General features: G+C 43.6%; 2 protein-coding genes across 2 annotated transcripts; one reads left to right on the top strand and one right to left on the bottom strand.

Annotated features, from left to right (window-relative positions):
- The first annotated feature begins 18 nt into the window (after nucleotides 1-18).
- LOC135544114 (NADH dehydrogenase [ubiquinone] 1 alpha subcomplex subunit 2-like) lies at nucleotides 19-1,229 on the top strand. Its single transcript, XM_064971504.1, has 3 exons — nucleotides 19-164; nucleotides 526-632; nucleotides 749-1,229. Exons 1-3 carry the CDS (start codon nucleotides 61-63, stop codon nucleotides 832-834), a joined length of 297 nt encoding a protein of 98 aa, XP_064827576.1. The 5' UTR covers nucleotides 19-60; the 3' UTR covers nucleotides 835-1,229.
- On the bottom strand, nucleotides 1,217-22,397 carry LOC135544111 (nucleolar protein dao-5-like). The gene is made up of 26 exons (XM_064971499.1): nucleotides 22,170-22,397; nucleotides 21,595-21,650; nucleotides 21,168-21,286; nucleotides 20,619-20,692; nucleotides 18,572-18,700; nucleotides 18,348-18,458; nucleotides 18,159-18,266; nucleotides 17,824-18,009; nucleotides 17,182-17,322; nucleotides 16,904-17,095; nucleotides 16,601-16,780; nucleotides 15,485-15,676; nucleotides 15,182-15,370; nucleotides 14,592-14,762; nucleotides 14,300-14,491; nucleotides 13,935-14,180; nucleotides 13,743-13,835; nucleotides 10,754-10,852; nucleotides 5,307-5,403; nucleotides 4,985-5,179; nucleotides 4,541-4,626; nucleotides 3,428-3,671; nucleotides 2,500-2,994; nucleotides 2,309-2,409; nucleotides 2,132-2,177; nucleotides 1,217-2,048 (listed from the first exon to the last, which is right to left on the bottom strand). The coding sequence occupies exons 1-25, from the start codon at nucleotides 22,284-22,286 to the stop codon at nucleotides 2,151-2,153; spliced, it is 3,840 nt and encodes a 1,279-aa protein (XP_064827571.1). The 5' UTR covers nucleotides 22,287-22,397; the 3' UTR covers nucleotides 1,217-2,048; nucleotides 2,132-2,150.
- Between the last annotated feature and the right edge of the window lie 135 nt (nucleotides 22,398-22,532).

Below are 22,532 nucleotides of genomic sequence, written 5' to 3'. Positions count from 1 at the left end.
ATTTGTTGATATGGAGAGTGGGTGGGTTTAGAAACATTCATCTGAAGCTGGTGAACCATCATGGCCGCTTCCGTAGTAAGAGGTGTTGGCTCTAACCTTGCTAAAAACCTTCGAGAGATTCGTCTACATTTGTGCCAGACATCGCCTGCGAGTCAAGGAGCAAGGTAATTGTATTAATTTGACAAGTCATATTTTCGTGAAATCGAAATAGTTAGCTACTCTGTCCTCATAGCGAGCACAATATACTGCCATGCATATGCTACATGTAAACATACAGTAGTTAGCGAACAATCGCAATTTAATATAGAATAAACTCATCTGAAATAATTTGTAGGTCATGCATATGTATCTAACTACAGCTCTACAACATCGTTTCTATTATGTATCTTAATATTCAACATTTACTATTAATATAAATAGAAAACCCTTGTTTATTAGCTAGCTATTTCAGTGTTATGAACTCGTATAGTAAAAAATTTTGTAAAAGTTATTTAACTTGATTATTTATTATTCCATGTTCTCCAGGGATTTTGTGGAACTGCACTATGTGGAACTGAAGAAGGCAAACCCCACATTCCCCATCCTCATCAGGGAGTGCTCAGGTGTTCAGCCTAAGCTTTGGGCAAGATCTGGTGAGGGCATTGTTTCAGTAGCGAGGCGACTCACATCAGTCACCGCTCTATGTCAAGTCAAATGCAATGTTTACCGCCATGCATTCATTTGGTTCGTTCATGTACCTGTATTGCAGATTTTGGTAAGGAGAGCAGTGTGGCCCTTGACAACATGAATGCTGACCAAGTGGCTAAGGTGCTGGAGACAGTTTTGACATCATAAGCATGACCAGCTCCCCCGAGGACACCTTTCCAACTGAGATGGAGTGTGGATTGTAAAGGACTTGTAATCACATAAATCTCTATTGCTGTTCTAATAAATCTGAGGACTAACTTGTGACATTCTGCTGCATTGATATGTTTGTTAATTGTTTGTATTCATATGAATTACATTCTATTCATAGGCATGTGTATATATTGTTAAACATTTAAAAAGATACTGTCAAACTCAAAGGCTAGCACTGTTCAATGCTCCCAATTATGGTCTGAGAGAATTGACCGGGCCAGTCATCTTTGGACTGAAAGGTTCATACACAAGTGGCTGGCAACAATATGATTTTATATTCATGCTATAGATATTCACTTTTATGAATAAAGAAACCAGATTAAGAGATTAAACCATTTTTTATTGATAATGAACAATCAGAAAATGACAAATGGAAGAAAAGTTTGTTTTCACAAGAATGTGACACAAATACTGGTTTGTAAACATGGGAGTTCAGCAAATTCTCTGAGTCAGTCAGATCAGCTATCCTCCTCTGGTCCCCCAGAACCTTCCTCTGCATAGGTGTATGGGTCTAACATAAGTGCTAAAACACAAGGCTATGGGCTCAGCAATAGGATTTGTGAGGTGCATAGTACAGTATTTGGAGTGACATTTGCTACAAGTGTTCCCCATTTTGAGTCCTAACAATCCCTTACCTTACACACAATTATGTGGAAGTGTTCACAGCTTAAAGAACAGAAATGAAAACCCACAACATGCAAGAGTACTACACCCTACAACATTATCAAGACAGCAATGCTAGACCAAGGACATATTAATACCTAATGATTGTTTTATCATTGGTTAGGACTTGGCAAATACACTAACGATGGGTTTACGTTCCATCAGGCTGTGCAAATGTGTTAGTTTCTGTGTCCAGTTTATTCAACATTTCAAATAGAATGGTATGACTATTTTGCCTTTTTCATGTCAATACATGCCTGGTTTAGCAAGCTTATAGAATATATGGTTAAAACATAGATTGTGTTGTTAGTAACACAATGCAGATGTTCCCCTAAAATACATGAGTAGAACCTTAAGTACATGTACAGGCCAGAACTCCAGTTTCCCCTTCTTTTGGTTGTAACCTCAGGCACCAGTGTGATCGAGGTGGTCTTCTGATTGACGTTGGCAGCTCCACTTCATTCCCTGGCGAAGATATCCACCATCTCCTGCAAAGTAACATTAGATTTGAGAAATGATGTAAGTCATTTTGGGCTCTGGGAAAATGACAGAACATATGATGTATATGTACCTGAAATTTCACCATTGGATTATTTCTTTTTGGAGGACTTATTTTTCTTAAGAAAAAGAAAAAAGGAAATATCAGTGCCATTATAACTATTTTATGCATCCAAATAACACAATTTGCATAATTCATAATTTTCTATTGATATGCACCTATGCCCCAGATAGTGTTTCTGTCCCATACCTTAGTCACTTCTGTGTTAGGCAAAGGTCCTGTTGAGGCTTTTACTGGTGTTTTCCATGCAGTTTTAATTTTCTCCTTTTTCTCTGTCAGCTTGTTTTTCTCTATAGACCCCAATCATAATGGAAACACACAACAAATTAACTTAATACTTAGAGAAGCAACCTTTCTTGTTTCTCCCGCATTGCACTTACTCTTTTTGTTTTTGGGGGTCTCTGGTGTAAGGCTCGGTTCAGGAGTTGAGATTGCAGAGTCTTTCACAGTGTTTTCAGCTTTAGCAGCCTTCTTCTTTTTCTTCTTTGTTTCAATGCCTGGAGTTGTATTTTCCTTCACAGCGCTCCTTTTCTCTGCGACGTTCTTCTTCTTCTTCTTTTTGGGAGTCTCTAGCTCCTCCGGCTCAGGGGTGGGAGGAAGAGGCCTCTTAGCAGCTGTGGTCTTTGGAGTTTTCTTGGTCTGGTTGTTGGTTGGTGGTGTCAGGTTGGATGCTGTGTTTTTCTTGCTCTTTTTTATTTTTTTATTTTTTGGGACGAAGTCTGTTTTTTCGTCCTCTTCCGGTGACTCCCTCTCGGCCTTCGCACCTCTTCTTTTCTTCACCCTCTTTCTTTTCCTTTTCTTGAGTGACTTTGCTGATAGAACAAGAGTGGTGGAGCCAGACTCTGAAGCCGGGGTGGTATCCACCTTGGAATCGTCTGTAAAACAGAGAAAATCGATGTAACAGAAATGTTGACTATAGATGATGGTTACAGGTTACATTCAGTTATTTAGCAGGTAATATAAGGCAACCCCTAGCCCTACCCTTTGCCTAGTAGTGGTTAAGGGTTGTTTATGGTCCAGGTAGAATTATCATTAGCTTTCTCTTGTGCCTCTTTCTCTCAGGGCTCCTGTAGGTTTTAACTACAACCCTGTTCCTGGAGATCTACCCTCCTGTAGGTTTTAACTCCAACTCCAGTTATAACTAACATGATTCAGCTTATCAACCAGCTACTTTTTTAGAATCAGGTGTGCTACATTAGGGTTGGAGTTAAACCCTACAGGACACTAGCTTTCCAGGAACAGGGTTGAAGTAAACCTACAGGATGGTAGCTCTCCGGAAACAGGGTTAGAGAGCTCTGGATATTATACCTGATGGAGTCAGCTCCAACCCCTTTGTGGCCAGACTGGACTCATCCCCATCCTCCTCTACTGCAGGCTGCCCATTCTCTTCAACCTCCCCCTTCTTCTTCTTCATCTTCTTCTTCTTGGGAGTTGCGTCCGTTGTCTCTTTACTCCTCTTCCTCTTTGATCCAGGTGTTGGGGTATCAGTGTTTGGCTCCTCTGTCTCTGTGGGGATTGTCTCAACAGCTGTCTCAATGGTCACTTTTTCAGGCTACATGGTGACGAAAAACAGAGGGGCAACAACAATAGAATATTGTTTAGATCAAAGCATTTGGTAACTTTGATTTATTGTTTCATATCAGCCGTGCACAGGGTGTCTCCTCAGACACAGGGTGTCTCCACAGACACAGGGTGTCTCCTCAGACACAGGGTGTCTCCACAGACACAGGGTGTCTCCTCAGACACAGGGTGTCTCCACAGACACAGGGTGTCTCCTCAGACACAGGGTGTCTCCTCAGACACAGGGTGTCTCCACAGACACAGGGTGTCTCCTCAGACACAGGGTGTCTCCACAGACACAGGGTGTCTCCTCAGACACAGGGTGTCTCCACAGACACAGGGTGTCTCCACAGACACAGGGTGTCTCCACAGACACAGGGTGTCTCCACAGACACAGGGTGTCTCCACAGACACAGGGTGTCTCCTCAGACACAGGGTTTCTCCACAGACAGAGGGTGTCTCCACAGACACAGGGTGTCTCCACAGACACAGGGTGTCTCCTCAGACACAGGGTGTCTCCACAGACACAGGGTGTCTCCTCAGACACAGGGTGTCTCCTCAGACACAGGGTGTCTCCTCAGACACAGGGTGTCTCCTCAGACACAGGGTGTCTCCTCAGACACAGGGTGTCTCCTCAGACACAGGGTGTCTCCTCAGACACAGGGTGTCTCCACAGACACAGGGTGTCTCCTCAGACACAGGGTGTCTCCTCAGACACAGGGTGTCTCCACAGACACAGGGTGTCTCCTCAGACACAGGGTTTCTCCACAGACACAGGGTGTCTCCTCAGACACAGGGTGTCTCCACAGACACAGGGTGTCTCCTCAGACAGAGGGTTACATCATTGATTACTTTACTTACCTCAGAGTCTTCAGATGCTGAATTGGTGATAACTGGGTCAACACACTCCTTTGACTCCTCTTCTAAAGCAGTTCTGATCTCAGCAGCTAAAGATACATTTAAAATACATTTCATAAGACTGGTAATTTACTTGTTTGACTGTATTTTGCTTGTTTTTCTCCCTCTCAGTTATTTCATTGCAAGATGATGGCAAGTCATATCTTTTTTATTTCATCCCAAACTTTATGAACAGTGTTTGTGTTGTGACTGTCCTCTCTCTGCGTTTCACTTTTGTTGAACACTCATTTGTACTTAGCTTATGTTCCTGTCCTTTGTTAATTTAGATACTGCATTATGATGTGTGGTCTGTACCTTTTCTGGCCTCAGCTCTAAAGTGATCCAAGTTGTCAGTGGAGTCCACGTATGGTTCTTCTAGACCAGGTGGGGAGAAATGGCTGGTCTTACCCGTAGCAGGGGCTTCTGATGGGAGTTCAGAGGTGTCACTCTTGTCCTCTGATGTTGTAGAGGTCACTATCTGATCCTCTGTCTTGGGCTTCTCTGAAGAAGTGTCCGTCTTTAGGACCTTCTGGGGCCTCTCTGGGACCTCCTCCTCCTTTGCACTCTCTGGCCCAGAGGCAGGGGGGGTGTCCACCTCAGGGACTGTCATGGAAAGGAGGAGGTCATAGATAGCCACAGACACAGAACTAACCAAAATGCAACTACACCAAGCAAAATGGTCAACACCAAAAAACAACACATGACAGGAGTGAGGTCTGGGCTGGTGTACCTTCAGGAGGAGATCCTTCAATATCGGTTGGATCATCACTGCTGTTTTCCTCAGCTGCTGTTTCAGTTGTAGGTATGACTGGAACAGCTTCAACCTTCTGTCAAGGCATGAAGTGCAATATGAATAAGGAACCAATATGGTGTTGGTGGAAAAATGAACAATTAGCAGTCCAGAAAGAATGTCCATGACATCCCTACATCTCCCATACAGTACATACCCATTGGACTGTGTTCCATGACATCCCTACATCTCCCATACAGTACATACCTGTTGGACTGTGTTCCATGACATCCCTACATCTCCCATACAGTACATACCCGTTGGACTGTGTTCCATGACATCCCTACATCTCCCATACAGTACATACCCGTTGGACTGTGTTCCATGACATCCCTACATCTCCCATACAGTACATACCCGTTGGACTGTGTTCCATGACATCCCTACATCGTCCATACCGTACATACCTTGCTGGACTGTGTTCCATGACATCCCTACATCGTCCATACCATACATACCAGTTGGACTGTGTTCCATGACATCCCTACATCTCCCATACAGTACATACCCGTTGGACTGTGTTCCATGACATCCCTACATCGTCCATACCGTACATACCTTGCTGGACTGTGTTCCATGACATCCCTACATCGTCCATACCATGCATACCAGTTGGACTGTGTTCCATGACATCCCTACATCTCCCATACAGTACATACCAGTTGGACTGTGTTCCATGGCATCCCTACATCGTCCATACCGTACATACCTCTGCTGGACTGTGTTCCATGACATCCCTACATCGTCCATACCGTACGTACCTCTGCTGGACTGTGTTCCATGACATCCCTACATCGTCCATACCGTACATACCTGCTGGACTGTGTTCCATGACATCCCTACATCGTCCATACCGTACATACCTCTGCTGGACTGTGTTCCATGACATCCCTACATCGTCCATACCGTACATACCAGTTGGACTGTGTTCCATGACATCCCTACATCTCCCATACAGTACATACCAGTTGGACTGTGTTCCATGACATCCCTACATCGTCCATACCGTACATACCTCTGCTGGACTGTGTTCCATGACATCCCTACATCGTCCATACCGTACATACCAGTTGGACTGTGTTCCATGACATCCCTACATCTCCCATACAGTACATACCAGTTGGACTGTGTTCCATGACATCCCTACATCTCCCATACAGTACATACCAGTTGGACTGTGTTCCATGACATCCCTACATCTCCCATACAGTACATACCCATTGGACTGTGTTCCATGACATCTCTACATCGTCCATACCGTACATACCTGTTGGACTGTGTTCCATGACATCCCTACATCGTCCATACCGTACATACCTCTGCTGGACTGTGTTCCATGACATCCCTACATCTCCCATACAGTACATACCCGTTGGACTGTGTTCCATGACATCCCTACATCTCCCATACAGTACATACCCATTGGACTGTGTTCCATGACATCCCTACATCTCCCATACAGTACATACCCATTGGACTGTGTTCCATGACATCCCTACATCTCCCATACAGTACATACCCATTGGACTGTGTTCCATGACATCCCTACATCTCCCATACAGTACATACCAGTTGGACTGTGTTCCATGACATCCCTACATCTCCCATACAGTACATACCAGTTGGACTGTGTTCCATGACATCCCTACATCTCCCATACAGTACATACCCATTGGACTGTGTTCCATGACATCTCTACATCGTCCATACCGTACATACCTGTTGGACTGTGTTCCATGACATCCCTACATCTCCCATACAGTACATACCAGTTGGACTGTGTTCCATGACATCCCTACATCTCCCATACAGTACATACCGGTTGGACTGTGTTCCATGACATCCCTACATCTCCCATACAGTACATACCCATTGGACTGTGTTCCATGACATCCCTACATCTCCCATACAGTACATACCCATTGGACTGTGTTCCATGACATCCCTACATCTCCCATACAGTACATACCCATTGGACTGTGTTCCATGACATCCCTACATCTCCCATACAGTACATACCAGTTGGACTGTGTTCCATGACATCCCTACATCTCCCATACAGTACATACCAGTTGGACTGTGTTCCATGACATCCCTACATCTCCCATACAGTACATACCCATTGGACTGTGTTCCATGACATCCCTACATCTCCCATACAGTACATACCCATTGGACTGTGTTCCATGACATCCCTACATCTCCCATACAGTACATACCCATTGGACTGTGTTCCATGACATCCCTACATCTCCCATACAGTACATACCCGTTGGACTGTGTTCCATGACATCCCTACATCTCCCATACAGTACATACCCGTTGGACTGTGTTCCATGACATCCCTACATCTCCCATACAGTACATACCCGTTGGACTGTGTTCCATGACATCCCTACATCTCCCATACAGTACATACCCGTTGGACTGTGTTCCATGACATCCCTACATCGTCCATACCGTACATACCTTGCTGGACTGTGTTCCATGACATCCCTACATCGTCCATACCATACATACCAGTTGGACTGTGTTCCATGACATCCCTACATCTCCCATACAGTACATACCCGTTGGACTGTGTTCCATGACATCCCTACATCGTCCATACCGTACATACCTTGCTGGACTGTGTTCCATGACATCCCTACATCGTCCATACCATACATACCAGTTGGACTGTGTTCCATGACATCCCTACATCTCCCATACAGTACATACCAGTTGGACTGTGTTCCATGGCATCCCTACATCGTCCATACCGTACATACCTCTGCTGGACTGTGTTCCATGACATCCCTACATCGTCCATACCGTACGTACCTCTGCTGGACTGTGTTCCATGACATCCCTACATCGTCCATACCGTACATACCTGCTGGACTGTGTTCCATGACATCCCTACATCGTCCATACCGTACATACCTCTGCTGGACTGTGTTCCATGACATCCCTACATCGTCCATACCGTACATACCAGTTGGACTGTGTTCCATGACATCCCTACATCTCCCATACAGTACATACCAGTTGGACTGTGTTCCATGACATCCCTACATCGTCCATACCGTACATACCTCTGCTGGACTGTGTTCCATGACATCCCTACATCGTCCATACCGTACATACCAGTTGGACTGTGTTCCATGACATCCCTACATCTCCCATACAGTACATACCAGTTGGACTGTGTTCCATGACATCCCTACATCTCCCATACAGTACATACCAGTTGGACTGTGTTCCATGACATCCCTACATCTCCCATACAGTACATACCCATTGGACTGTGTTCCATGACATCTCTACATCGTCCATACCGTACATACCTGTTGGACTGTGTTCCATGACATCCCTACATCGTCCATACCGTACATACCTCTGCTGGACTGTGTTCCATGACATCCCTACATCTCCCATACAGTACATACCCGTTGGACTGTGTTCCATGACATCCCTACATCTCCCATACAGTACATACCCATTGGACTGTGTTCCATGACATCCCTACATCTCCCATACAGTACATACCCATTGGACTGTGTTCCATGACATCCCTACATCTCCCATACAGTACATACCCATTGGACTGTGTTCCATGACATCCCTACATCTCCCATACAGTACATACCAGTTGGACTGTGTTCCATGACATCCCTACATCTCCCATACAGTACATACCAGTTGGACTGTGTTCCATGACATCCCTACATCTCCCATACAGTACATACCCATTGGACTGTGTTCCATGACATCTCTACATCGTCCATACCGTACATACCTGTTGGACTGTGTTCCATGACATCCCTACATCTCCCATACAGTACATACCAGTTGGACTGTGTTCCATGACATCCCTACATCTCCCATACAGTACATACCGGTTGGACTGTGTTCCATGACATCCCTACATCTCCCATACAGTACATACCCATTGGACTGTGTTCCATGACATCCCTACATCTCCCATACAGTACATACCCATTGGACTGTGTTCCATGACATCCCTACATCTCCCATACAGTACATACCAGTTGGACTGTGTTCCATGACATCCCTACATCTCCCATACAGTACATACCAGTTGGACTGTGTTCCATGACATCCCTACATCTCCCATACAGTACATACCCATTGGACTGTGTTCCATGACATCTCTACATCGTCCATACCGTACATACCTGTTGGACTGTGTTCCATGACATCCCTACATCGTCCATACCGTACATACCTCTGCTGGACTGTGTTCCATGACATCCCTACATCTCCCATACAGTACATACCCGTTGGACTGTGTTCCATGACATCCCTACATCTCCCATACAGTACATACCCGTTGGACTGTGTTCCATGACATCCCTACATCTCCCATACAGTACATACCCGTTGGACTGTGTTCCATGGCATCCCTACATCTCCCATACAGTACATACCAATTGGACTGTGTTCCATGACATCCCTACATCTCCCATACAGTACATACCAGTTGGACTGTGTTCCATGACATCCCTACATCTCCCATACAGTACATACCAGTTGGACTGTGTCCCATGACATCCCTACATCTCCCATACAGTACATACCCATTGGACTGTGTTCCATGACATCCCTACATCTCTCATACAGTACATACCCATTGGACTGTGTTCCATGACATCCCTACATCTCCCATACAGTACATACCCATTGGACTGTGTTCCATGACATCCCTACATCTCCCATACAGTACATACCAGTTGGACTGTGTTCCATGACATCCCTACATCGTCCATACCGTACATACCTGCTGGACTGTGTTCCATGACATCCCTACATCGTCCATACCGTACGTACCTCTGCTGGACTGTGTTCCATGACATCCCTACATCGTCCATACCGTACGTACCTCTGCTGGACTGTGTTCCATGACATCCCTACATCGTCCATACCGTACACACCTCTGCTGGACTGTGTTCCATGACATCCCTACATTGTCCATACCGTACACACCTCTGCTGGACTGTGTTCCATGACATCCCTACATTGTCCATACCGTACATACCTCTGCTGGACTGTGTTCCATGACATCCCTACATCGTCCATACCTCTTCTGGACTGTGTTCCATGACATCCCTACATCGTCCATACCGTACATACCTCTGCTGGAATGTGTTCCATGACATCCCTACATCGTCCATACCGTACGTACCTCTGCTGGAATGTGTTCCATGACATCCCTACATTGTCCATACCGTACATACCTCTGCTGGACTGTGTTCCATGACATCCCTACATCGTCCATACCTCTTCTGGACTGTGTTCCATGACATCCCTACATCGTCCATACCGTACATACCTCTGCTGGAATGTGTTCCATGACATCCCTACATCGTCCATACCGTACGTACCTCTGCTGGAATGTGTTCCTCTGTACCTCCCTCCTTGCCAGCAGGAGGCGTTACCTGGGTTTGCGTGACAGATTTCTCAGATGGTGTGGATTCTGGTTTCTGGTCACATACGTCAGATTCATAAGCACAGATAAAATACAAGGTCAATTTGAAGTTTATATAATAAATGCCACTGCCAAACATTTTCACTTTGATATGCACAGTAATTATCAGTTTAATTTAGGGCTGACCCCAATTAGTTGATTGGTCGATTGTTTGGCTGTTGGTGGACCGAGATTGTATATATTTGTTACTGCTCGACTAAACAGTACCAGTTAAAAATTTGGACACACCTACTCATTCCAGGGTTTTTCTTTATTTTGTACTATTTTCTACATTGTAGAAAAGTAGTGAAGACATCAAAAATATGAAATAACACATATGGAATCATGTAGTAAACAAAAGTGTCAAACAAATCAAAATATATTTTATATTTGAGATTCTTCAAAGTAGCCACCCTTTGCCTTGACGACAGCTTTGCACACTCTTTGCATTCTCTCAACCAACTTCATGAGGTAGTCACCTGGAATGCCTTTCAATTAACAAGTGTGCCTTGTTAAAAGTTAATTTGTGGAATTTCTTTCCTTCTTAACTGATTGGCTCAAACGCATTGTGTTGTGACAAGGTAGGGGTGGTATACAGAAGATAGCCATATTTGGTAAAAAAACAAGTCCATATTATGGCAAGAACAGCTCAAATAAGCAAATAGAAACGACAGTCCATCATTACTTTAAGACATGAAGGTCAGTCAATCCAGAAAATTAAGAACTTTGAAAGTTTCTTCAAGTGCAGTCGCAAAAACCACCAAGCGCTATGATGAAACTGGCTCTCATGAGGACCACCACAGGAAAGGAAGACCCAGAGATACCTCTGCTGCAGAGGATACGTTCATTCAGTTACCAGACTCAGAAATTGCTGCCCAAATAAATGCTTCACAGAGTTCAAGTAACAGACACATCTCAACATCAACTGTTCAGAGGAGACTGCGTGAATCAGGCCTTCATGGTCGAATTGCTGAAAAGAAACCACTACTAAAGGACACCAATAAGAGGAAGAGACTTGATTTGGCCAAGAATCACTAGCTATGGACATTAGAACGGTGGAAATCTGTCCTTTGAGATTTTTGGTTCCAACCGCCGTGTTTTTGTGAGATGCAGAGCAGGTGAACGGATGATCTCCGCATGTGTGGTTCCCACCGTGAAGCATGGAGGAGGAGGTGTGTTGGTGTGGGGGTGCTTTGCTGGTGACACTAAGTGACTTATTTAGAATTCAAAGCACACTTAACCAGCATGGCTACCACAGCATTCTGCTGCGATACACCATAACATCTGGTTTGCACTTAGTGGGACTATCATATGTTTTTCAACGGGACAATGACCCAACACACCTCCAGGCTGTGTAAGGGCTATTTGACTAAAGAGAGTGATGAAGTGCTGCATCAGATGACCTGGCCTCCACAATCACCCGACCTCAACCCAATTGAGATGGTTTGGATGAGTAGGACCGCAGAGTGAATCAAAAGCAGCCAACATGTGTTCAGCATTGGTGGGAACTCCTTCAAGACTGTTGGAAAATTATTTCAGGTGAAGCTGGTTGAGAGAATGCAACGAGTGTGCAAAGCTGTCATCAAGGCAAAGGGTGGCAACTTGAAGAATCTAAAATCTATTTGGATTTGTTTAACACTTTTTTGGTTACTACATGATTCCATAAGTGTTATTTCATAGTTTTGATGTCTTCACTACTATTCTTCAATGTAAAAATGAAGAAAAACCCTTGAATGAGTAGGTGTGTCCAAACTTTTGTCTGGTACTGTATATCACCAGTAGTACATTTACCTTTAATTCCTAGAATTTATAATCTACAATGTTTGTTACTCTGGTTATGTTAATTATTTTAATGCATTAAATATTATTATTCCAGTCTTCCCATTGTCATTGTCGGAGTGGACACATTATTAACAGAGCGCACAACCTATGCTACACTTGTGAGAAACTCGTTTTGGTTAATTTCATTTCATTTACGAGTTTGGTCAATTTAGTCATTGTCTTTTATTTGGAGCGCTCCTGTCCTTGTTGAGTAAAGACGCGCACAAATAGAAGTAGGCCATAGTAGGCTATAGTAGGCCATAGGCTACCTGAAAAATCTCCCCAGCTCTCTCCCTTTTGATAACCACTTAGCGTGAAAGCAAAACATGTCATGCTCTGAGCTAGTTGAAACATCATAAAATATGCCTACATGATAACTTCTTATCAGTGATAGACTTGGACTGAAATATGTTCCGGTACTCATTTTGGGTGCTGGTACCATTTATATTTAAGTGGCCATGTGTAGCCAATGTCAATTATAGGAGAGTTATTTTATCAGGATACTTTCTACCTGCAAGCTGCAGTTTTTATTTGTTGGCTTTATGTAGACACATTTTACATAGTTGGTTACTTTTTAGGTTAGTATCTTTTTCATTTAGATAGAATTGTTATTAACCACATGACAAGGATTTTCAGATATGAAGCCGTTATTATAAATTAAACTGTTTCATAAAAATGTGCATATGAACTGGCACACAGATGGGTAGGATTGGTAAGATAAATTTGCATTCCACATGAAAAAAGGTTACCGACTCCTCATGTAGCCTATTACTGGCAACTTCAGGAGAGTAATGGCAGAACCTGTGAAAGCCAGCAGGAGAGGGAGGAGAATAGTGGAGTCAGGTTCTCTATCTGGTTATCTAGATCTTTGGCGCCATCATGAGGCATTTTTCTTATTTCATCAAACCATAAGCTTTAAGCCTCAGACAAGCTCAATGCATAAAGTTATTTTTATTAAAACACATAGGGTGTGTCTATATATGGAAAAATACAACGTTCTTTTTGGACCAGACAACTTTCGGTCGACAAAGATTTGTATTAGTCCGGGACAGCCCTAGTTAAATTTGATGGGCTATGAGACTGACCAATGGTGCTTCTTCATCCTCACTGTCTGAGGAATCTTTGTCCTCCTCCTGTACTGGAGTTGAAAGTTTGGCTACAAAAGTAGCAGTGACCTTCTGTAGAAACAAAAACAAATAAACAGAATATAGGTACAACTGCAGACACCAAATCATCACCAAAAACACATTAGAACAGGTTAACAACATGTGACTTACTTTAGCTGGCTTGCCCTCCTCAGTGTCAGACTCATCACTGTCCGAGCTGTCGGCCTTCTTAGCTGCAGCAGGGGTCTTGGGTGTGGTTTTAACCGGGCTGGGAGTGGGCTTGGCAGGGGCCTGCCTGGCTGGAGCCTCATCCTCACTGTCAGAGGAATCTGAGCTGTCAGTCTCCATCTTAGCAGCTGCTGCTGGAGTCTTAGGAGAGGCTTTGGCCTTGCTTGGGGTTGAGACTGGGGTGGTTTTCTGCTTGGTAGTAGATTCAGGTTTGAGAAAGTTCTAGGATTATACACCAATTTATCCTCAGTATTATCACAGGATTAACACCACTATCAAATCATATATTTCTGGCATATGATACAGACCTTTACAGGAGCCTCCTCCTCACTGTCTGAGTCAGAGCTGTCGCTGTCAGAGCTCTGTGTTTTCTTCCCTGCAGCAGGAGTCTTGGGAGCAGCTTTAGCCTGACTGGGGGTGACTGCACTGGGTTTCACTGGGGCTGCTGGGCTCGCCTTGGCTGTTTTCACAGGAGCAGCTTTGGGTGTCTGTGCAGGTTTCTGGAACAAATAATTATTTCAGAAATAAAACAACTCAATATTTGTTTTTCTTATTGACAAGGGGAAGTGGTTGAATGACTATTTCTCAAGTGTGACATACCTTGACAGTAACCTCCTCTTCACTGTCTGAGGTCTCTGCTTTACTGGGAGCTGTAAGTGTGGCTGGAGTCTTACTGGGAGCTGAGGCCTTACTGGGAGCTGTAGGGGGGGCTGTAGTCTTACGGGGAGCTGAGGCCTTACTGGGAGCTGCCTCTATGACTGTAGCAGGAGTCTGAAACACAAATCCACACAGAGAAGTGTCAATAAACAACATTATAGTTGTACATTTTCGAGACATGATTCCACAGAAAAAAAGCTGTTTGCGTGTTCTAATAGTGCAAATATTCTTTCATCTGCGTGAAAGGAATGTCCTCCTCACTGCTGTCACTGTCTGAGCTCTCTGCTGGTTTTGAGGGAGTGATATCTAGTTTGCTGGACTTCACTGGTTCTGGTGATTTCACTGCTACAGCCTTGACTGGAGCAGCTTCCCCCAGCTTGGTCTTAGGGCGAGAGCAGATGCAGATCTGGAGACTATCACAGAAGTAATGACTTTTGGTGTTTATGGTCTATGGCACTTCCTATGACCTACAGTAGATCAAGTTGTGCGTTGTACAGTAAATGGGATCTATATAGTAGGATTATTTTACAAACCTTAGGAGCCTCCTCCTCACTGTCTGAGTCAGAGCTGTCACTGTCAGAGCTCTGTGCTTTCTTCTCTGCAGCAGGAGACTTGACAGCAGCTTTAGCCTGACTGGGGGTGACTACACTGGGCTTCACTGGGGCTGCTGGGATTGCCTTGGCTGGTTTTACAGGAGCAGATTTCAGGGTCTGTGTTGATTTCTGAAACAAAAAAATATATCAAGGTATTATATCAGGAATAAAACCAACTCAATATTTGTTTTTATTAGTGACAAGGAGAAATGGTTTAATTACTATTTCTCAGGTGTGACTTACCTTTACAGTTAACTCATCTTCACTGTCTGAGTCAGAGCTGTCGCTGTCAGAGCTCTGTGCTTTCTTCCCTGCAGCAGGAGTCTTGGGAGCAGCTGTAGCCTGACTGGGGGTGACTATACTGGGCTTCACTGGGGCTGCTGGGATCGCCTTGGCTGGTTTCACAGGAGCAGCTTTCAGGGTCTGTGTTGATTTCTGAAACAAAAAAATATATCAAGGCATTATATCAGGAATAAAACCAACTCAATATTTGTTTTTATTAGTGACAAGAAATGGTTTAATTACTATACTGAACAAAAATATGAACGCAACATGCAACAATTTCAAAGATTTTACTGAGTTACACTTCATAAAAGGAAATCCATCAATTGAAATCAATTGATTAAGCCCTAATCTATGGATTTAACATGACTGGGCAGTGGTGCAGCCATGCGTGGGCCTTGGAGGGCATAGGCCCATCCATTTGGCAGCCAGGCCCACCCACCAGGGAGCTAGGCCCAGCCAATCAGAATGAGTTTTTCAACACAAAAGGGCTTTTGCAGACAGAAATACTCCTCAGCACCCCACCCTCCTCAGACGATCCGGCAGGTGAAGAAGCCGGTTGTGGAGGTCCTGGGCTGGCATGGTTACACATTGTCTGCCGCTGTGAGGCTGGTTGGATGTACTGCCAAATACTCCAAAATGACATTGGAGGCAGCTTATGGTAGAGAAATTAACATTCAATTCTATGGCAACAGCTCTGGTGAACATTCCTGCAATCTGCATACCAATTGCACGCTCCCTCAGAACTTGAGACATGTGTGGCATTGTTTTGTGTGACAAAACTGCACATTTTAAGCCTTTTATTGTCGCCAGCACAAGGTGCACCTGTGTAATTATCATGCTGTTTACCCAGAATATTGATATGCCACACCAGTCAGGTGGGTGGATTATCCTGGCAAAGGAGAAATGCTCACTAACAGGGATGTAAACAAATTTGTGCACAAAAAGAGACAAATAAGCTTTTAGTGCGTACGGAACATTACTGGGATCTTTTATTTCACCTCATGAAACATGGGACCCTCACTTTACATGTTGCATTTATATTTTTGTTCAGTGTATTTCTCAAGTGTGACTTACCTTTACAGTTAACTCATCTTCACTGTCTGAATCAGAGCTGTCGCTGTCAGAGCTCTGTGCTTTCTTCTCTGCAGCAGGAGTCTTGGCAGCAGCTTTAGCCTGACTGGGGGTGACTACACTGGGCTTCACTGGGGCTGCTGGGATCGCCTTGGCTGGTTTCACAGGAGCAGATTTTAGGGTCTGTGTTGATTTTTGAAACAAAAAAATATATCAAGGTATTATATCAGGAATAAAACCAACTCAATATTTGTTTTTATTAGTGACAAGAAATGGTTTAATTACTATTTCTCAGGTGTGACTTACCTTTACAGTTAACTCATCTTCACTGTCTGAGTCAGAGCTGTCGCTGTCAGAGCTCTGTGCTTTCTTCCCTGCAGCAGGAGTCTTGGGACCAGCTTTAGCCTGACTGGGGGTGACTACACTGGGCTTCACTGGGGCTGCTGGGATCGCCTTGGCTGGTTTCACAGGAGCAGCTTTCAGGGTCTGTGTTGATTTCTGAAACAAATAATTATATCAAGCTCTTCAAGAAAATAAACTTGCTATAGGACAGGGTAGCATGATATTAGTCAGTTGTGACCTACCTTTACAGGAGCCTCCTCCTCAGTGTCATCACTGTCACTGTCTGAGCTGTTTGTTGGTTTTTTAATAGGGGTGGATTTCCCTGCTTCTGCCTTGACCAGAGTTGCAGCCACAGGCTTGGCTTTGGGTGTCGCCACAGGTTTCTGGAACAGAGACAAATTAAACATGGTATGAGAACCATGTTTCCTGGTCGGTGTCACAGACAGCCACTCGAAGCTGAGCGCCATTATAGAGCTTGTCAGGCTAGAGCCAAGGGGATTGACCCTGTCCAAACAGAGTTACAGGACCATGGATCACTGCTTCAACACAAAGACAGAGGAGCAGTACAGCCCTGCCAAATACAAACTGTCCACGGGGGTGTTAACTGTGAATTTAGAGGACTATAATAATGTCTATGCCAATGTTCACACACATCATTACAGTGACTGGACGACAGATATGGTTGCCTGTGTATCTCTACTGTTAAAGTTGATTCATAAAAAAATACTGTACAATAGGTCAAAGGAAGTTCAGGAAGTCACCAATCATTGTGCTCAGAGTTTTTATTATATGACTTTCAAGCTTGTATGTCATAGAATATATTTCAGACTCAAGCTTAAATTTGTGTGAGAGCATTACTGTAGTCAGGTTTCATTAGGATTCACCTTTTTAGGAGCCTCCTCCTCACTGTCTGAGTCAGAGCTGTCGCTGTCAGAGCTCTGTGTTTTCTTCCCTGCAGCAGGAGTCTTGGGACCAGCTGTAGCCTGACTGGGGGTGACTACACTGGGCTTCACTGGGGCTGCTGGGATCGCCTTGGCTGGTTTCATAAGAGCAGCCGTAGATGCCAGTTTCTAAAAACACAGAAGAGTGAAGATGGAAAGACAAATGCTTGGCATTCAGGCGTTGTTGAATAACCATGCTATTACCTAGGAGTAACCATTACCAGTCCAATAATTTAGCTGAAATTAATTTTATTTAAAACGATTCAGGTGTGACATACCTTGACAGTAACCTCCTCTTCACTGTCTGAACTCTCTGCTTTACTGGGAGCTGTGGGGATGGCTGGAGTCTTACTGGGAGCTGAGGCCTTACTGGGAATGACAACAGTCTGAAATACACAGAGTAAACATTTCATAAATCTGAATTTTACAAAATGTAGATATAACACAATTGTCGTAAGACCCCTCACCTGTGATGGATGAATCTCATTCTCACTGTCTGATTCGTTGTTCCCGTCTACATGTTTTGAGGGCGTGGTGGTAGGGACAGCTGAAGAGGCCTTTGGGGTGACAGTATCTCCCTGGAAGAGAGGTAAGCATTCAGACACATGGGATACACAGTCAATTTCATATAATGTATATACCTCATTTATCAAGAAAGCCTTTATCCTCCAAATGGAACACCATGTTTCACCTGTGTGAGGGGAATCTCCTCCTTGCTCTCAGAGTCACTGTCTGAGCTCACTGCTGGTTTTAAAGGGGTGCCCGCTGGTACAGGGGCTGATGTTTCCACTGTCCCGTTACTGACTGGAGTAGATGACAACTTCGATAATGACACAGAAATCGGAATGTCAGTAGTCAGCAACTATATCAAATGGAGCTAAATAACTATACATACTGTATTATATCTGTGTTATGATTGTTAAATGTTTCTAGGATGCTTAAAACAATCTTCAATTTGCTAATCCAAACCTATTCAAGTCCCCAAAAGGCTGTATTGTCGTAACAAAAATCTCTACACACCACACACACACACACATATATATACAGTGCCTTGCGAAAGTATTCGGCCCCCTTGAACTTTGCGACCTTTTGCCACATTTCAGGCTTCTAACATAAATATATAAAACTGTATTTTTTTGTGAAGAATCAACAACAAGTGGGACACAATCATGAAGTGGAAAGACATTTATTGGATATTTCAAACTTTTTTAACAAATCAAAAACTGAAAAATTGGGCGTGCAAAATTATTCAGTCCCTTTACTTTCAGTGCAGCAAACTCTCTCCAGAAGTTCAGTGAGGATCTCTGAATGATCCAATGTTGACCTAAATGACTAATGATGATAAATACAATCCACCTGTGTGTAATCAAGTCTCCGTATAAATGCACCTGCACTGTGATAGTCTCAGAGGTCCGTTAAAAGCGCAGAGAGCATCATGAAGAACAAGGAACACACCAGGCAGGTCCGAGATACTGTTGTGAAGAAGTTTAAAGCCGGATTTGGATACAAAAAGATTTCCCAAGCTTTAAACATCCCAAGGAGCACTGTGCAAGCGATAATATTGAAATGGAAGGAGTATCAGACCACTGCAAATCTACCAAGACCTGGCCGTCCCTCTAAACTTTCAGCTCATACAAGGAGAAGACTGATCAGAGATGCAGCCAAGAGGCCCATGATCACTCTGGATGAACTGCAGAGATCTACAGCTGAGGTGGGAGACTCTGTCCATAGGACAACAATCAGTCGTACATTGCACAAATCTGGCCTTTATGGAAGAGTGGCAAGAAGAAAGCCATTTCTTAAAGATATCCATAAAAAGTGTTGTTTAAAGTTTGCCACAAGCCACCTGGGAGACACACCAAACATGTGGAAGAAGGTGCTCTGGTCAGATGAAACCAAAATTGAACTTTTTGGCAACAATGCAAAACGTTATGTTTGGCGTAAAAGCAACACAGCTCATCACACTGAACACACCATCCCCACTGTCAAACACGGTGGTGGCAGCATCATGGTTTGGGCCTGCTTTTCTTCAGCAGGGACAGGGAAGATGGTTAACATTGATGGGAAGATGGATGGAGCCAAATACAGGACCATTCTGGAAGAAAACCTGATGGAGTCTGCAAAAGACCTGAGACTGGTATGGAGATTTGTCTTCCAACAAGACAATGATCCAAAACATAAAGCAAAATCTACAATGGAATGGTTCAAAAATAAACATATCCAGGTGTTAGAATGGCCAAGTCAAAGTCCAGACCTGAATCCAATCGAGAATGTGGAAAGAACTGAAAACTGCTGTTCACAAATACTCTCCATCCAACCTCACTGAGCTCGAGCTGTTTTGCAAGGAGGAATGGGAAAAAAATTCAGTCTCTCGATGTTCAAAACTGATAGAGACATACCCCAAGCGACTTACAGCTGTAATCGCAGCAAAAGGTGGCGCTACAAAGTATTAACTTAAGGGGGCTGAATAATTTTGCACGCCCAATTTTTCAGTTTTTGATTTGTTAAAAAAGTTTGAAATATCCAATAAATGTCGTTCCACTTCATGATTGTGTCCCACTTGTTGTTGATTCTTCACAAAAAAATACAGTTTTATATCTTTATGTTTGAAGCCTGAAATGTGGCAAAAGGTCGCAAAGTTCAAGGGGGCCGAATACTTTCGCAAGGCACTGTAAATATATATATATCTCTGGTGCCAAGGCCCAACCCAAATCACAGCTCCTCCTCTATCTACCCACCTCATCCTGTGGGACCGGCTCCTCATTCTCTGGGGTTGCACCCTGGGGTGTGTGGGGGGCAGGAGGTAGAGAATCTGAAAAACAGCTGAGTAATGAGGAATGCTGAATTTACACTGTTGATCACATACAACTATGCATGCCAGATGGGGAGGTAGGTAGCCCAGCGGCTAAGGAGTTGGGCCTGTAGCTGAAGGGTGGCCAATTCGAATTCCGGGCCAGGGTGCTGGAAAAGGGGGGAATTGATCTGGCAACTGGAGGGCTGTTATGTTCACATCCTGAAAACATTCCCCTACCGTTGTTCAGCTTGACCCATGTAGCTTTGCCATAGTGCTTGTCTCAATTATGTGTGCCCTCTGAGAGGGAGGTTGAGAACGGAGCAGAAGAAACATTTTCATTGTTTGTCATAACATGGACAATAAAGTTTTATTGTATCAAGTCTATCTTCTCTGTGGAACAGTTTAATGCTGTTTTTTGGTTGATTAAGAGTTTGTGGATTTGATACACTGTGAACATTATATTTAATGTAGGGCAGGAGGTCTGGTAGCCTACCAATTGGTTTTGAGTCCACATCTTCTTCTTCTTTGGTTGATGGATCGGCCTTAATCTTCTTCAGGGTGGTGGAATCCACTTCAGGCTCTTGTTTTGGGTTTTGTCCAATTTCCGAGACCCTGAAAATGTGTTATGGCAGCAGTACATAACAAATGATTTACCTTAAGATGCCATGACATGTTTACATTTAAGTCATTTAGTAGATGCTCTTATCCAGAGTGTCTTACAGGAGCAACTATGGTTAAGTGCCTTGCTCAAGGGCACATTGGCAGATTTCTTTTCACCTAGTCAAGCTCAGGGTTCAAACCAGCGACCTTTCAGTTACTGGCCCAACGCTCTGAACCACATTATGTTATATAGGCACTGCATAATGACAATATGTGCCTGAGGCAAACTAAACGAATATGACATATTATACTATACTTACTTGGTCCAACTTGTGTAGATGTCATGTAAAGAGGTGATCTCTTCTGGTGCTTCCATCTATAGGTCACCAAAAGCATAAATGCATGATGAATGATGTAGAGTATTTTATATTAAATACGTCTCTATACATTTTGGAAAAAGTATTAAAGACAACTGAATACATTTACAATTGCTGTAAATACATTTATTAATCTGAAAAACAAGTAGACGAAGATCATTTCGCAACAACGACAATGGTGCGCATTTCACAAAATGTACAGTGCCACCATTCATGGCCCCAACGTGTGTTCAACTGTTACATAATGTTCTACATCAGTTATGGCTGACTAAATCCAAGGTAGAGATTCAGAAAGACGCACCATTCAAAGGGAAAGTCAATTGCAAACATTTACATAAATGTAGGTTTATTCAGATACAAAATATTGAAAATAATTAAAGCAAATCTCACCTAATATTAAATTACACTACTTAAATCCTGGATAACCACACATATTTCAAAATGGTCAAATACATTATGTGCTAATATAGGTTTAATGAGAAACGAAAAAAAAACAGTTGGATAGTATCAAAACATACCTGAGTGACATGTTTTTTCAGCACGTTTGCAGCCTTCTGGTAACCATTCTCCTTTAAATGCCGATAAATCAAATAAAGCAAGGCACTATTTGATGCACTCGGGTCCTTTGAAGTCATCGTTTTAAGGTAGAACGACTAGCACCATCAAAATAATCAATTAAATGGCTTTAATCTACTGATTAAGAGCTCTTCATCCTCACTGTCTGCAGGAATTTGCCATGTACTTAGAGCGACTACGCCCCCTTCGATGTGCATGATGGGACATGTAGTGAAGTGCACCTGAGTCTTTTAATTGGTCCAGCATTTCTCACTGACTTGACACTACCTTGTTGCCACTTAAAATGTGGTGTTATCACCTCACAA

This window comes from Oncorhynchus masou, chromosome 8 (genome assembly GCF_036934945.1).
Source record: "Oncorhynchus masou masou isolate Uvic2021 chromosome 8, UVic_Omas_1.1, whole genome shotgun sequence".
Classification (NCBI taxonomy): domain Eukaryota; kingdom Metazoa; phylum Chordata; class Actinopteri; order Salmoniformes; family Salmonidae; genus Oncorhynchus; species Oncorhynchus masou.
The sequence above is the reverse complement of the archived record's forward strand: the minus strand, read 5'-3'. Positions and strand labels throughout refer to the sequence as shown.

Bases quoted from the DNA above. Each gene is read 5' to 3' on its own strand.
- LOC135544114 (XM_064971504.1), top strand. From the start codon at position 61: ATGGCCGCTTCCGTAGTAAGAGGTGTTGGCTCTAACCTTGCTAAAAAC. The intron at 165-525 runs GTAATTGTATTA...CATGTTCTCCAG, and splicing joins CCTGCGAGTCAAGGAGCAAG to GGATTTTGTGGAACTGCACT. The intron at 633-748 runs GTGAGGGCATTG...CCTGTATTGCAG, and splicing joins TAAGCTTTGGGCAAGATCTG to ATTTTGGTAAGGAGAGCAGT.
- LOC135544111 (XM_064971499.1), bottom strand. From the start codon at position 22,286: ATGACTTCAAAGGACCCGAGTGCATCAAATAGTGCCTTGCTTTATTTG. The intron at 14,492-14,591 runs GTATGTCACACT...TATTTGTTCCAG, and splicing joins AAGAGGAGGTTACTGTCAAG to AAACCTGCACAGACACCCAA. The intron at 2,178-2,308 runs GTATGGGACAGA...CTTTTTCTTAAG, and splicing joins CTAACACAGAAGTGACTAAG to AAAAATAAGTCCTCCAAAAA.